Source organism: Agelaius tricolor, unplaced genomic scaffold (assembly GCF_023055355.1).
Source record: "Agelaius tricolor isolate 1412-34295 unplaced genomic scaffold, bAgeTri1.0.p SCAF_9, whole genome shotgun sequence".
Taxonomy (NCBI): Eukaryota; Metazoa; Chordata; class Aves; order Passeriformes; family Icteridae; genus Agelaius; species Agelaius tricolor.
The window spans coordinates 34,274,830-34,290,951 of record NW_027269269.1 but is presented as its reverse complement, the minus strand read 5'-3'; the positions used below and the strand labels follow the sequence as shown (position 1 = coordinate 34,290,951).

General features: G+C 44.8%; 1 protein-coding gene across 1 annotated transcript in view; it reads left to right on the top strand.

Moving 5' to 3' along the window:
• The window catches only part of UVRAG (UV radiation resistance associated), an 88,348-nt gene extending 84,339 nt beyond the window's left edge, over window positions 1–4,009 (top strand). The window contains exon 15 of the mRNA XM_071433645.1: window positions 362–4,009. Within this exon, the coding sequence (XP_071289746.1) occupies window positions 362–1,061 (700 nt within the window). The 3' untranslated portion in view covers window positions 1,062–4,009. The remainder of the gene's footprint in view (window positions 1–361) is intronic.
• Window positions 4,010–16,122: the final 12,113 nt, after the last annotated feature.

The window sequence follows — 16,122 nt, the reverse complement described above, 5'->3', positions numbered from 1 at the left end:
TACAAGCCATAAATACGTAAATATATGGTCAGCAGTAATATTCCATAAGTGCAGCTCAGTCCTATAAAATGGTGTTAACAGTGCAAATTAGCATAATGTGATGGTTTCTTGGGTCATTGGCTTGCCAAACCATAGAGCTGTGTAAGTGTTCCTACAGAACCTGTTTTTCACTACAGCTGTTCCCTGGGCTGTCTTCTGTGGTTCATATGGCATGTTTGGGGTTTTAGCACTTTGGGATAGAAGTTGTTGGCCAAACAGAGCCTGGAGTTGTGATAAAACAATTGCTTCAGCCTTTGGTTAAACATCTGTATTGCTCATGAGCGTGCCTGATGGTGTGATCTGTTCTTTCCTTCTTTTACAGCGATCGACACCATACATCCAGTGCAATTCCTGTTCCAAAGAGACAGAGCTCTAGCTTCGGTAGATTGGATATTGGTTTTTCCAGTGGGCTTCCTTCTCCAGATAAAGGACTCCGAAAACGAGCCAACACAGGAAGCGAGAGACTACAGTACAAAACTCCTCCTCCTAGTTACAATTCTGCTTTAACACAGCCTGTTGCTGTCACAGCCTGTGTGGGAGAGCTGGATAAAAAACCTGGACCCATATGTTCTTCCTTGGACACCTCTATGGACTCCTCCAAAAGAAATACCAAAAAAGGCCAGGACTTGTGCAGTAGTTTAAATGGAGAAACTAAACTAAACAATACCCAAGACAGGCAGGAACCTTTCCTAGGACATTCTAGTGCAATAAATGGGGCGTTTCTGCCTGGCGAGTGCTCTGGCACCATGAACAACAAGCAGCCCTGTGAGTTTCAGCCCCCACTCAACCCCGTGCTTTGCTGCACCGTGGAGCAGGCAGAGGAGATCATGGGTATGGAAGCAACAGGGTTCAGCACAGGAGATCAGCTGGAAGACTTTACCTCCATCCCAGTGGAACATGCTGTAGCGGTTGAGTGTGATGAACAAGTCCTAGGGGAGTTTGAGGAGTTCTCTCGAAGGATCTGTGCACTGAATGAGAACATGTCCAGCTTCCGCAGACCTCGGAAAAGTTCGGACAAGTGAGCTCGCACGGAGATTTGATGGCAGACATTGAGGTGAAATCAATGATCTGGAATAGAAATAAAATTGCACTTATTCTTTATATTAATTATGAAAATAAAAAAGCTTAAAGTTGTTCCTATGGTGTTAGACAAATGGACTTGAGCACAATAACACAGGATCATGGTGTATTCACAGCCCCGGTAACTTCATTCTGCTTGAAGTCCTTTTCTGTCTGGTATTTATAATCTGTTGAAGGTTTTGTGGGTTTTTTTTTTTCCCTAGGGCATTGGAATCCATTTATAAAGGCTTTTCTGAAAACAACTTCTAGTGCTGATCAGCCCCTTCTATGAATGTTTGTTATGTTCTTAATTATTATTTAGAGTTAAATTTATTTTAATCTTTTCAGAAGAAAGACCCTTTAATTTAATATATTTTTATGGTAAGATGTCTTTACATTCTCCCATGTACTCCTGTGTTTGCTTGAGCAATGTAGTCAGTATTAGAGAAATACTATGAATTTGCTACAATTGGACAACTTTATTTTGGCTGTGCTCTGTAGCCTTTGAAGTTCTAGTTTGCACTGAGGAGTCTTCACTTGGCGGTGTGAACTTGCCAGAGAATGAGCACCTGTGTGATTTTTTTGCATTTTCCTTGCACCTGGTTAATCAGAAATGACATTTGGGTGTTTTTCCACTCCTCTTTTCCTCCAAACTTGCTCTTCCTACCAGTGGAAACTTTGAGGAGCAAACCACCTCTAAGGTTCTGTGTAATAATCTCAGCCTGACCATTCCCCACTTAGGCTGGGCACAGATCTCATTAGTAGAGACTTCATGAACTCAGTACCAACATGGGGTTCAGCTGCTGCCCTCCAAGGTGTGCACTGGGGACAGTGCGCCCTGTGTCACTTCAGACATCTTCCAAAAAACCCAGACTGGGAATGAAGCACTTTGGAATTAGGTAAATGTGTGGAATTGCTCCATCCTCTGTAAAAAGGAGGCACTTAACGTTATTCATCTGAATTTTTATTTTTTTAACCATCTATACTTTGAGAGAAGAAACTTCCAGTGGTTTGCTGGAGGTGCAGTTTGCTGTTGGGTTGGTTACCACTGCCACGTGTTCAGCTGCACTAATGAGAAAGCAATTTGCAGCCTGCTTTGTGATTCCTGGTATGTATTTCAGTTTGGATTTCATTGCTCTTGCTTTCTATATTGTATACCCAAGAATCTGAGCTCCGTTGTGAGCTCTGAAATATAAAAGTATATAGCAGAATAAAAATACTTCACCTTGTCTGGCTTTTTTTTCTCTCCCTGGTTTATGTTTTCTTTTGAGCCCACAACCTAGTCTTTTCCTAACTTCACTGTAAGGCTAGCTGAAATTAACTTTTAAAAAATATGGATATGTATAATCTCAGCTTTCTGTTGTCAAAACAAGACGTGTTTGTGAGAACCGGTATACATAATAGCACTGTTCTAGAATATGCATTTTTCCAGGTAACGCCTTAATGATTGCATTAAACTATATTCACCTTTCTTCAGTTAGCTTTTAATGGTTGTGTCCACAGTTGAGTGGTTGGATAGAGCCTCTCTGCAGCAATTTGCTGGCTTTGGTCTGTCCCAGGATGATGTGCTAGATGGGAGCACTTGGAGACCTTGATTTTGAGACACTGAACATGATTTCAGGTACAAAGTTGGACACATCCATGAGTATCTTCTCCCCCAGATTAGCTTCTCTGTTCAAATCTCATGAAAGCTTCCCCAAAGGAAGTGCTGCAGAAGCTCAAAGCACTGCCATCATCTTTGGGAAGGAATGGGTAGGAAAGTCTTGCTGTCCTTTGGCCTAGAGAGGGAGAAATAAACACCTGAAAGAACAGCGCTTTGTGGTGATGAGCATAAAATATCCTGTCGTGGGCCCTGTGCCATCTTCTGATACCAGTGTAATTTCAGGTGAAATTCAGTAACTTTAGGTCAGTTTTGCACCATGTGGGGTGGGATCTGGCATACTCAAGGCAGCACAGGCCTGTTTGTGCACACACTCGTGTTCCTGTATAACAGAAAAGCATTGGCTTGTGTGTGAAGGTGACTTTTCAGAGCAACCCAAAGAGTAGTTGTGAAGTCACTGCGTTTTGTAGGTGAACATGACAATTTAGCAACATGTGAAATTAGGTTTGTACAGCATCAGTGGGACATTTTTTGCCATTAGTTGTTTATTTCTCAGGTTGCACAAACCAAATGAAGTCTAGTTCTCCTCCCCAATGTTGTGTTGCTGTTCCTGTTTAACCCTTGTAATTGGTAATGTGCTAAACACTACGGTTGATTTTTGCATCTGTTGCACAAAGCTGCTCAGATGGGCTTTCTGTGGATTATTTTTAGTTAGCCTTAAATTATCCCTGTGTTTCTCTTCCACTTCTACCACTTTCCATGTAGCAGGTGGTGTGAGGTGGGACAGCATCACAGGGCTGATGGAGCATTGACCATGGAGCCTTGTGGCTGTCAAAAAGGGGGTTGTACAGACTGCAGCTGTGTCATAGCTTTCTCCTTTTGGTGTTTATTCTTTTCACCCCCTGTAAATTACTCTGGAAATAGTGTAGTGGAAGAGAAACAAACAGGAGGGTTGATGGTGACATAATGGATCACAGTGTACGTTCAGTTTTCAAGAGCCTTTCAGTTCCTGCACAGCTGTGGCACTCAAAAGTCTGCAACTGTCTTCAAATTAAGAAAGCATTTCATTGCAGTCTCAATCTAATCCTTCATTAGAAATCCTTAAGATTTTTGAGCATATTAGTTTTGGAATATCAGATCCCACTATATTTTTATAGCAAGCACAACAGCATTGGTTTATCCTTGCTTGACCAGGTATTTAAAATAAGCGAGACCAGAATATCGCATAATAAATGACACATTTAAACTATGTTGGCAATTGCAGGAAAGCTCATCTGTCTTTATAAAATAAAATTGATTTGTATCTCTCAACTTGTGTGTCTTCTTCAATGGCTCCTTTGTGTTTGTTTTCTTTATGAGTCTGGTTTAAACCCCAGTGGCCTTCCCAGCCCCAAAACTCCTTGGCTTATTGTTCATCAAATCAATATTGCTTCCAATGTGAATGGTTGGGCAAGAAGATTTGCCTGAAGAACTGACTGCCTTGATGGCTCCAAATCCTGTCTCAGAAGAGCTGGTACTGCACTTCTTTTTCATGCTTCTCCCCAAAAGATGGCAGGCAGCTGGAAAAATAGCTCCAGCCTACATTGGGGCTAGGATTAAGGTGGGTTTGTACACATTTATGGGTAGTGGAAATACAGTGTTCCTTCATCAGGGAAGCACTGCTACTCGTCCAGCACCTTCTGTGATTCCAGCTAATAATCAACATCTGTCTGCCCAAAATGCTGATGTGTGCCTTGAACAGGAGTTGGCTGCATGAGTCCTGGCAGGAGTCTGTCCACAACTCATGAGTCTCTGGTGGGAAGCAGTGAAATGTGAAGAGCTACAGGGACTCTACAGGCATCAATAGGAGGTTTTTTGGGTTAGTTTCTTTTCCTCCTACCCAGTCTGTCTTATCAGCAGAGAGTAAAATTCCAGGGCATCATGTGTATAGTCCAGGAGCTGAAGTGGGAAGATACAGGAGAGAAATTTTACTTTAAGCTATCTTAAAATGTTGAACAGCATTGCTGAAATATAGTTGCCTGAAAGTGAAGAATAAGGAGTGGAAAGAATAAGATGGAGGTGCTGCTGGAAGAGTGGACTTAATCTAGGGAAACCTTGGGTTTTTCTGTGCCTTATGCTGTCACCTTTCAAATGGCCAGAGAAGGTATGTCTGCTTGCTGTCTGGATTTTGACCTTTTTCGGGTGGAAGTGTTTTAATGTGCTCTGTCTGCTCTGAAATGATGTGGCATAGCTGGTATCTCTGGGCAGCCATGAGCACCTCCAGTCTGCAGGCAGGCTGTTCTTAATGCCAGGTGAAAAAGTATTTTCCATGGGGTAAAGCATTCATGAATCAAGTCTTTTAATTGCTTGTTATTTTAATATCACTTTTTTTTTTGTATATGGTAAATTGCAACATTGATTTACAATTTTTCATTAAATAGTATGAAAGCTTTTTTGCCCTAAATAACTGTGAGATGTCATGTCTGCTGCTGCTCAATTTAGTGTTGAATGTATTGCACTGACTGGCTCAACAGATAATCTGCGGGACTCTTCAATCTTGCTTTACTAGGTTACTTTATTAGAATCATAGAGCAGGCTTAGAAGGGACACTCAGCATCATCCAGTTCCACCCCCTGCCATGGGCAGGACACTTCCCACTAGACCAGGTTGCTCAGAGCCCCATCCATCCTGGTCTTGATAACTTCCAGGGATGGGGCAGCCCCAGCTTTCCTGGGCAACCTATCCCAGGGCTTCACCACCTTCACAGGATTTTTTTCCCAATATTCCACCTAATAATCTCTGTCAGTGGAAAGCCATTCGCTCTGGTCCTGTCATTCCAGGCCCTTGTTCAAAGATCCTCTCCAACTCTTTTGGAGCGCCTTTAGGCATTGGCAGGGGCTCTAAGGTCTTCCTGGAGCCTTCTCCAGGCTGAAGAATGCTATTCCTTTTGTTTTTTTCTCATGGCAGAGCTGCTCCAGCCCTCAGAGCATCTTCTGCTGACGGTGCTTGAACTGTGAGCTGAGCGTGGACTTCCATGAGTCCATCTGGCCAGCTGCCTCACGTAGTGTGTTTCTTATGTCTCTGTTAAAAAGGAGTTTGCAGATCAGGCTGTATGGTCTCGTCTCAGGTGTTAGGTGAAACCATGGATGAGAACCAGCTGGCAACTCCTGGACTGCCATAGCATACCTATCTTTCTATAAAACAGATGTACAAACATAGAACACTCTTGCCTGCCTCAAAATTTCATGCAAAGTGCATTTATTTTGAAATACAGCAATAAGGTAGCTCAGTCAGTTAAGCTGCATGAAAATCTGTAAACCTTGAAGGTGCAGAGTTGGTACAGGTAGAAAACCTGCCAGCCCAGCCACTGTGCCTCTGCCAGGCACAAGGGTGTGAGATTGTCCCTTGTGGACAGGGCAGGCAGAGGAACTCCTGCTCCCGGGGAGGTGTTTCTCTCTTTGTGCTTCATACAGAAGGTGGCAAAATGGTGACATCAGGATGGATAGTTGGGTTACCTATCCCTACCCAAATCTGAATCCCAGCAGTAGTATCTCTTGTTGGCTGTTCTACTAATGAGTCTTTTTGGACTCCTCCTTTCGGGAAGGCACTATCTAGCGGGCCAGTTGATTGCTGCCAATACTGCCAATGCCAAGTGCATTTATTTTCATCTGAGATCTATACATGCTGCAAGTAAGGTATTTTTTGTGAAGAAAATCTCATTTTCCTTACAGGGGGCCTCCAAAGGAGGACGTGCAGAGAATTCCTTATCCTTCCTGTGTGGAGCTCTGCTGCAGAAAACCATCAATCTCTTTTTTTCAGCCCTTGCTTCTGCGGTTTTTCTTTCAGGAGCCTGGTTTTTCCAGCACTAGTTGTGTTGTGTGCTCAGGCAGGACACCATCAGCTCCTGTACAAGAGAAGGACAAAAGCAATTGTATGGTGCTTTTCTGTAGTCTGGGAACACCTTCTTTAAAACCCTCTGGGCAGGCTGAAAGTTACCTGGAATTCTCTAAAAACAGTCCCTATTTTCTGTTTCTCTGTTACATTTGTAACCACAAAAGAAACTACTTGTTTTGGAAAGAGATTGATAACTTCACATATTTTTTCAGATGGCCTTGAAAGGCAAGTGCCCGATGGATTCTGTATGGCTTCTCCACCTACTGATGTCTGTCACATCTCCCTTAGTCCTGTGTGGGTGTTTCTCAGGGAATAAGTGATAGGACAAGAGAAAACAGGATCAAGATGTGCCACAGGAGATTTAAATTTGATATCAGGGAAACTTTTTTCCCCAAAAGTTGTTGTCCAGCACCAGCACAGGCTGCCCAGGGCAATGGTGGAGGCTCCATTCCTGGAGGGGTTTAACAGATGTGGCCCTTGGGGACTTGGGTTAGCGGTGGCCTTGGCAGAACTGGGGGAACAGTTGGACTTGAGGATCATGGAGAGCTTTTCCCACCTTAATGATTCTGTGATTCTATGTCTGTTCAGAGTACTGACTTGGGCAGCTAAAAGCTCTTGAAACTGCAGCATCTTCTCATTTAATTCCTTGGTGAGTTTAAGCATGTTCAACCATGTTCCTGCTGCACATTTTTACCATCTACCTGATTTTGTTCTAACATCTCACCTTTGGATTTCATATTCCTCATCTACCAGATGGACCCCTCCTTTCACAGATCACCTTTCTTGGACTTTGAACACTGATACAAGGCAAGTGCAGGTCCACAACCTGTGGCAGCACTCTTTACCTTTGCCTCCAAGTGTGCCTTTAACAGCCTTTTCCCCTGAGCTAGCAGGAAATGTTCTCATGCTGGAGTAAGTGGAGGGCCCTGGCTGGCTTGGCTCAGTGTTTTTATAGTGATAACTTTGTCAATAATGCATAGTGTGACAACAGAAAGTAGTTTGGCTACCCTATTGTCCATTGAGGAGGCTTGCTAAATTGGGGTAGGATTTGTCCTGGGTGATAATTCCAAGATGATGTCAGCTCTGCTGGGAACTTTAAGGGCCAAAGAGGGAAGCTTTAATCCTCCCTGATGTTAGCCAGATATCAGGTGCTGGAGTGTGTGGGTTCACTCTGTGCAGAAAAGCTTCCAGCCTTAATGAAAAGTGTTGCTGCCTTGAGCAAGTTTGTCTAGCTGAGGAGTGCTGGAGTTGAACATTTTTCATGCTCTTTGGCTGAGCATCTTGAAACTTGTGCCTCAGCTGTGATTTTCAGCATAAGATAAACAAGCAAAATAGACACCAGTGATCATTCTCTACCTGCCAAAACAAATGAGTCCCAAAACTTTTCATCATTTTCATTACAAGCCTGTCCAGCCCCAGAACAGGCTGCCCAGGGCAGTAGTGGACTCCCTGTCCCAAGAGAGATTTAAAAGCTGTGTGGATATGGCATTTGGGAACAAGGTTAGGTGGTGGGGTTTGCAGTGCTGTGGGAATGGCTGGAGTTGATCATGTTAGTGATCTTTTCTGACCGAAATGATTCTGTGAAATACCTTCTTCCCTGACAAAACCACTGTGAAATACGTGTGAGTTTAGTTTGACCTAATGTCCCTCACTTTAATTTTGGTGCTGGTGTAGTTAGTGCAAGTAGAGCAAATTAGAGGCTCTGGAATCTGAATCACACAAGCAGTCACTGAAACAGAGGAGAGGAGGAGGAGCATGAAGTTTCCAAGGGTGATTTTTAATGGCTTGGCTAGGACAAATGCTTCTAGCCTAAGATTGCTCCCAGTGATTGGAAGCCAGAAGGAGGAGTGGACAAAGGATGGAGATGACCAGCTCCTCATGCTGCTGAGTGTTTGCAGGGAAGAAAAGAGGCTCCAAGTACCCTGCAAATGCCATTCCTGACTTTGGTAATTCACGGGGTGCATGGCCGTGGTCTGCCAGATGATTGCGTGTGTGCATGTGCAAGGCAGAGGAATTTCAATGCTCCCTCAAAGCAAATGAAGTTCTGATCTTATCCCCAGATTCACCATAAACAGGCTAGAGAATTATGGGATAGAGTAATGAATAAAGGTTTATATTTGTTTTATTAAAATTTTTTAAGACTTCAGTCCTACGATCTTTGGTTGGAGGAACCAAACTTCACCTTCCTTTTCTCCAAGTATTTCCTCCATCCAGCTAACTACAAAATGTTGAGAGTCTCTGTGAGAAGAATTTAGAAGGAAACTTTGGGGAATATGACATTAATTAGGGAGAATACCAAAAATAATAACATTAGCACCTACTGAATAGAAATTTCACCAAACCATTTATTTAGAGATGGTGTGTATTTGGACAACACTCTTGCGCCCTTGGTTGGTCTTGATGATCCTTGTGGGCCCCTTCCAGCTCAGGATATCCTATGATTTGCATTGGATTCTTCTCATCTAGCTTGAAATTATTTTAAAATCTGGCATGTGGCTTGTGTGTGGGATTTCAGCTTCTTCTGAGCATCCCCTGGTAGGATACCTTTTCCCAGCCCCGTGTGATGGTGTGACCCCTCTGTGGATGTGAGCGTGATCTTCCTGCCCTGCGTGCCCCATGGGTGCTGCTGGGTGGGTGCAGTGAGTAATGGGCAGCAAAAGAGAATTAGCTCTCACTTCTGAGTGCTCAGGATGGAGCATAAGAAATGAATGGAGTTCCCCAGTTTTCCAGTCCAGCCTCCCTGTTTCCACATGAATCCAGGCTGATGCAGGAGTGTGGATGAAATCCCAGGCACAAGCTGTCAGCAGCCCTTGAATGTGCCTGGAAAAGAAGATGTGTTATCCCTCTTTCCTCTGTGCACCTCTCTGGCATCCCATGCTCTGGATTGATTCTTTAGCACAAGGGCTTTTAGCACAAGGGCTGGGATCTTGTCCTTACTGTGTCTGGGAGGATGGGAATCGTGATTGCATCTGGCACTTTAGGCTCCCAGAGTGACACAGGTGGCTGTGATTTAGATGGGTACTAATAGGGGAATTTAGCCTCCCAGCATATCTGAACACTCCAGAACTCTTTGGGCAGCCTCTAATGAAGCCTTCCCAGCCGAGGAAATCATGTGCAAAGTAGGAAAGGTGCTGGGGAGAGGATGAGGGGGCTCATCTCCTAGACATAGTAGGTTTGTTCAGTCTTAGCTGTTATATTTGCACAGGGAAAAATATAAATTAAGGCTGTGCTGGTCTTTATCTGACGAATTTCACTCTGGAGTTCCTGACAGGTGACCCCAGGGTCCAGCTGCATTCTCTCAGTGCTTATTTTTGACATTGTGATCCAAATTGACGTTCAGTGCTTGAATGTACAATAAGTTCATTGCAGCTAAATCCTGCAGCTCAGGGATTTCCTGCTGGTAAGTGTTGGAAAAATCAGGATTCCTAGTGGTATCGGGCTGAAAACGTTTACAGATAAAATTCAAGTTAGCAAGTTATGCCAAAATATTTTTGGAGCCAAAGTGAAACTGTATTTTTAGTCCACTGCAGTGGTGCCTTATCCTTCCTTGTCTTATCCTACCTCTTCCTGCCTGAGACTGGAGGTGGAGGCACCAGCCATGGATGGCTCCTGAAGAGGGTTTTGGTGCTGCTCTCAAGGGGAACTCATTAAATTGAAGCAGATGAATCCAGAGTCCTATGGCTAAGCACATTTCTCGACCATGTTTTTCCAACTTTAAGTGTTTCCTCTTGTCCCTCTTTCTAATAAGCATGAGAAAAATCTGCACAGCATCTTACCCAATCACTATGTGATCACCCTGATAAATGCCACAAACAGATAAGATCTCAAATATCCCAATTCCCTCTAGGAGTGGGACATATCTTCCATTCTTTCCATGTCTATAAGAGTGTTGCCACACATTGGGGTTACTGCTTGCTCTCTTGACCTGCTGGTTCATAAGCTGTCATGATGAGGTGTGAGTTTGGCCTGGGACTGGTCCATGCCCATCTGGCACATGGACGGGAGCTTTTCTCCTTCCACCCTCTCCCCCTGATAGAGCTGATAACTTATAAAAACAGATGCAGCTCTCTTCATGCAGTGGATCTCAGCTGGAATTTTAAGCTGGTTTCTAATAAGATGAAGGTAAAACATTCATTGCTGTGTTCCAAACAGGAAATATGAAGTGGCTCTATGTGGGGCTGAGGGGTGGGAGAGGAGCCAAGAGGTTCTCCAGCACAGGTGAGGCCAGAGTCAGAGGAACTGCTATTAAAAAAAAAAAAAAAAGAAAAAAAAAAAAAGATGCATCTCCTGCAAAGTGCTAACAAGATCCAAAGAGAACAGGAAAGGTCTCATTTCTACTCATCCACCACCATGTGATGAGAAGAAATGCACGACCACACAGAAAATGTGCAGTTGGGGTATTTTAGGAAAAAAATCAGAACTGTAGGAGTAGGGAATATTAGAAAAGATGATCCAAAGAGACTGTAATCCCTGCTACTGGACAGTGTGAGAACAAAGACATGGAATCATAGAATGGTTTGTTTTGGAAGGGACCTTAAAGCTTATCTCATTCTACCCCCGTCCCATAGGCAAGGACACCTTCCACTAGACCAGGTTGTTTCAAGCCCTGTCCAATCTGGCTTTGAACATTTCCAGGGATGGAGCAGCCACAGCTTCTCTATTCAACCTGTGCCAGGGCCAGGGAATAGTTTATGATGATAGAATCAGACTAAACAAGACTGGAAGGACCAGCTTTGAAGATTGATCTGAGGTTGTCTGAGTTTTTTTGTCAAGAGTGTTTCAAGTATCTCCAAAGCTGAGGTTCCCTAACCCAGACCCCTGTTCCACTGTTTGACCACCTTCATGGGGAGAGGTTTCCTAATTGGATTTTCCTCTCTTCTAACTTGGCCTGTTAACTCTTTTCCTATTACTGAGCATCTCCCAAGAGAGCTTGTCCCTCTCTCATCTCTACACCATCCCAGAGCTGCAGACAGTAATAAAGTCTCTCCTTGCCTGAGCCTCTCTCTGTGTGCCCTGAGCTCCAGTTCCAACCAGCTCTCACCATTTACCTGCTACTGGGGAGCCCAAACTGGTCCCAGTGCCTTGTTTGACAGGTGTCAAATGGAGAGAAGGAATCACTTCCCTGATCCTGCTGGCTCCACTCTTGCCACCATCACCCACAACATGGTTTGTCTTCATTGTTCCAGGTTCTTTCCCCAAAAGCTGTTCTCTAGCCCAGCAGACTCCAGGCCGTAGACACCCTGAGAGATGTCCCATCCTGTCTCAGCAACTGAGGGTGGTCTACTCAGGCTCCTGAGCTCCTTTCCAGCTCCATGTTTTTGTTCATCCAAGTCATGTACCCTTAATTCCCTAAGAATTAAATTTAAAAAAACTTGGGAAAAGGTTCCTGTTCCTTCTTCCCTCTGTGGTTTTTAAATTTTACACATCTTAAACCCAAATAATTTGCTTATCACTGGAAGTGTAGCATCCTATATGGCTCCTGTGAGAGGAACATGTGATAAAAGCAGGATTATCACTTGCAGGAGCAGCACAAGAACAAACCTGGTAACACACCCTTCTGCAGCATAGGACCTGCATGGAGCATGGGCCAGGAGCTCTTAAACACCAGACATGGAAACAATTCCTTCCTGCAGGCTCCTGCCTGTGACTCTTGGTAGCTTTTTGTTGTGACAAATGACAAACTCCTTCTGGTACAAACATCCCAGACAGTCATGGGAAGTGGTGCAAAGTCCCCCTGGCAGCCAGTAACCAGTGGTATTCCCCAGTAATCAGTGCTGGCATTAGTGAATATCTTCACTGATCACCTGGATGAAGTTTGCTCCCAGAAAGCTTGTGGGTGGCAGCAGACTGAGGTAGGGAAGTGGCCAATGGACCTGAGATCAAGGCTGCTACTCAGAAGAGGGCCCTGAGCAGGCTTGAGAAATAGGCTGACAGGCGCTTGACCAAGTTCAACCAGGGCACTTGTGAGTTCTGGATTGAACAATCCCATGCAGGATGGGCATCCCAACCTTGGATCACAGCTCTGCAGGCAGGGAAGGACATGGCTCTGCCCCTGTCATCTCGTGTGAATAACTGAGCATTGCAAACTCTTTCTCCCACAGAAAGGGTTGCAGTTCATCAGGTGGAAGTTTGAAGGCTTTCCTGAATAAAATACAAAGGAATGTCCCATGAGGAACTACTGTACAGCCAAGGAGAATGGACCTTTCCCCAGCTGCTCAGCACATCCTGTAGCTTTTCCCAAGAACTGCATCTTCCAACCCTTGTCTTTCCACCCAGAAGACCCACAAAATTATGGACTTAGCAAGTGGAGGAGGAAGCTCTTCACCCAACATGTTGGTCTTTGCCTTTCATCATTCCTCTAAAATGGTGAATCACAGAACTATTGAGCTTGTTTAGAGGGCTTTTAAGCCCTCTAAGATCATCAAGTCCAACTAATCCCCAACAAACGACCAAGGCCACCGTTAACCTTGGTCCCCAAGTCACACATCCAGAGATGGGGACTCTACCACTGCACTGGGCAGGCCTTGGCAGGGCTGGACAAACTTTCCAGAGAAAGAATTTTCCCAATATCCAACCTAAACCTCTCCTGGCACAACTGGAGGCTCTTTTCTCTTGTTCTGTCCCTTGTTCCCTGGGAGACGAGCCTGACCTCCACCTGGCTACCCCTTCCTGTCAGGGAGCTGTGGAGAATGAGCCTCCTTTTCTTCAGTTTGAGTCCCACTGTCTCCCTCAGCCCCTCCTGGTGCTGCAGCCTCCTCCCCAGCTCTGTTTCCTTCCCGGGACATGCTCCAGCCCTTTGGTGTCCTTTGGTGTTGGGAAGGGCCCAGAAGTGCCCCCAGGGCTGGAGGTACCTCAGCAGTGCCTGGAACACTGCCCTGGTCCTGCTGCCACACCACTGCTGGTACAGGCCAGGTGCCCTCAGCCTCCTTGCTCACTTGGCCACACCTAGGTTCATTTCCAGCCAGCTCTTAATCAAAATTAAGGAAGAAGACAAAGCTTGGTGGACATTTGCAAGTCCTGCATTTGCATTTGTGCTCTGCCACAAAGCTCCCCTGTTAAGTCTCCTGACGCAGAGGAGTCTCCAGGAGTCCTTCTCAGGGGCACCATCAGAGGTGTCAAAGCATGGAAATATTCCAGGGATGTGGGTGCTCACACTCAATCAGCTGAAGAGGGGCAGGGTGTGTTAAGTCCATAAACAGAAGCATTTGAGTTGCTACCTTTGGTGGAGACCAGGAAGTTTTTCTCCAGCCTTCACTGCCCTGCTGAGATGCTGATGAGGGGTCGTCTGAAGAAGTCACATTGCTGAAATGCCCAGATTTCCTTCCCAGGCCAGTCAAAATAAAGAGCTTGGATTCTTTTCTGCATTGGCTCCTGGTGCTGACACCTCTCTGGGGATGGTGCTGGAAGGGCCAATGTGCAAATGCCCTCTGATGACAGGCCCAGTAAACACCTTCTCAGGCTGAAGAAGTGAAAAATGACAGTAATTTCCTGCCCACACCAACCACACAGATATGTTCCCCCATGAAGTTTTATGAGTCTGCAGAGCCTGGAAATATATTAAAGGCAGAAAGGACTAATCAGTGGAGAGGGAAAAACTGATTGAGAGGAAATTAATGGTGTGGAACTCTGTGGAAATTTAGAAACTCCTCTGAAGACGCAGGCCGTGATTGTGACCTGACCCAGAGAGGTGGCAAAACTTCACTCGATCCAAGGTCACAGATTTACAGAGCCCCTTGCAGAGACTCTGACACACTCAAAGTGGGCAGGAACTGATGCAGAGTGTGGACACAAAGCAGACGGATGTCTGAGCACTGGTGTTTCCCTGCCCTAATGATAGAATGAGTCTATCATAATTATCATGAGTTTTGTGGGGTCTCATGGCATCTCAAGGGCACCCCAGTCCCCAGTGCTCCAGAGAGGCTGCCCATGCCCTGCTCACTGGTGAGTCTTTCAGGGAAGGGCAGAGGAGGGGATGTCTCACCCTGTTTCAGGGCACATGCACTTACAGCCATGGAGTTTCTGGTGTCCTGGTTCCAACCCAGAGGTTGAGGCGCATGCAGGGACGTGTCTAATCCTTGCCTCCTTCTTGGACCTTCCATCCTGAGCATCCAAACCTGGTGGTTTTCCAAGGGCTGGATCTCTTTCCAGCTGTTCCAGGCCTCAGGTCCCAGCTCTTCTAGTCTCAGCCACCTCCCAGATCCCTGTGCTTATGCTGCAGTACCAGGAACAGGCAGTCTTGGTTTGGTGGGGACTCGAGGCACCAGCTGCTTGCCATGGGCTAGACAGGGTGGGGTGAAGCAGTGTCCCCTGTGTAAGAGCCCCAGGAGAAAATCCCTCTGGAGGTGGCTCTGCTGCTCTTCCACTGTGAGGGATTTCATTGATGCTGAGGAGTCCAAGCAGAGGTGCAAGGGAGAACCCAAATGGGAAAAACCAGTCAAAATGGAATTAAAAAAGAGAAATACTCTAATTTTTGTATAGGTTGTGGTCAACCTATTGCCTTCAACTTGCCAAAATGCTGAAAAATATGGTAATTGCACTGAGTGTGATCACACAACTTTTGTGAAACATTGAGTGGCTGACTCTTAGAAAAAAACACCTTTCTTCTTTAATGCATCATTTGAAAATTGCAGATAGAAAAAGAATGCTTTTTGAAGGATCCATAGTTTCGGCTATGGGGAGACAATAGGCATGATCTAGTTGAAGGTGTCTCTGTTCATTGAAAGGGGGTTTGACTAGGTGACCTTTAAAGGTCTCTTGCGACCCAAATCTTTAATTCTTGGGTTTTCCAAACTTAGAGCAACCTTGGTTTTTTGCAATTCCACTGCAAGTTTTCTATAAGAACTCATTACTGACCTTGTTGTTAACATTATTGTGGTTTTTTTGTGAGAAACATCCCTATATCACAACTACCTTTTTCCTCAAGGATCTTCAACTGCTTTTGAGACAAAGGCAGGTTTATTATCTCTGCTTTAGAGATGAAGAAAACAAGATGTATAAATGGGATTGGCCTGGTGTGATGGAGTTTTTTACATCTGGACTAATTGCTCCCTTTATTGTTTCTGGAGAGAAATAGACACTCCTACTCATTACTTCCTAATACAGATGATTAAAATAGGTCAGGTGAGCAGCTTCAACATATTTATGCAGTATTTGTGATGGGCATCTACACGGAGAGGACAGGGGGAGTAGAGACAGCCTCTCTAGGATAATTTTTTCTCTTTAACTACCCATGCAAGATACTTATATCTAAATAGTCACAGGCTCTTTCCTGTCCTAGTATATGATGATGGATAGATAACCTTTCTCCATAAAAATATACATAATTAAGGGTAAATTTTTCATTGTCATCTCCGGCTTGTGTTGAGCAATTTATTTTCCTTTTTTTTCCCCATGGAATATTGTTGTGGGTGAAGAGATCTGATCTGTGTCATAATATTCTTGGATGGTTTTTTTGAGTAATGACACTGTTATTGTACAACCTCCACCAGGAACAATTTGAAAAGTGTTGTGAACTTTTGAAAATGACCTGACAACAGCTCTCCAACCAGAGT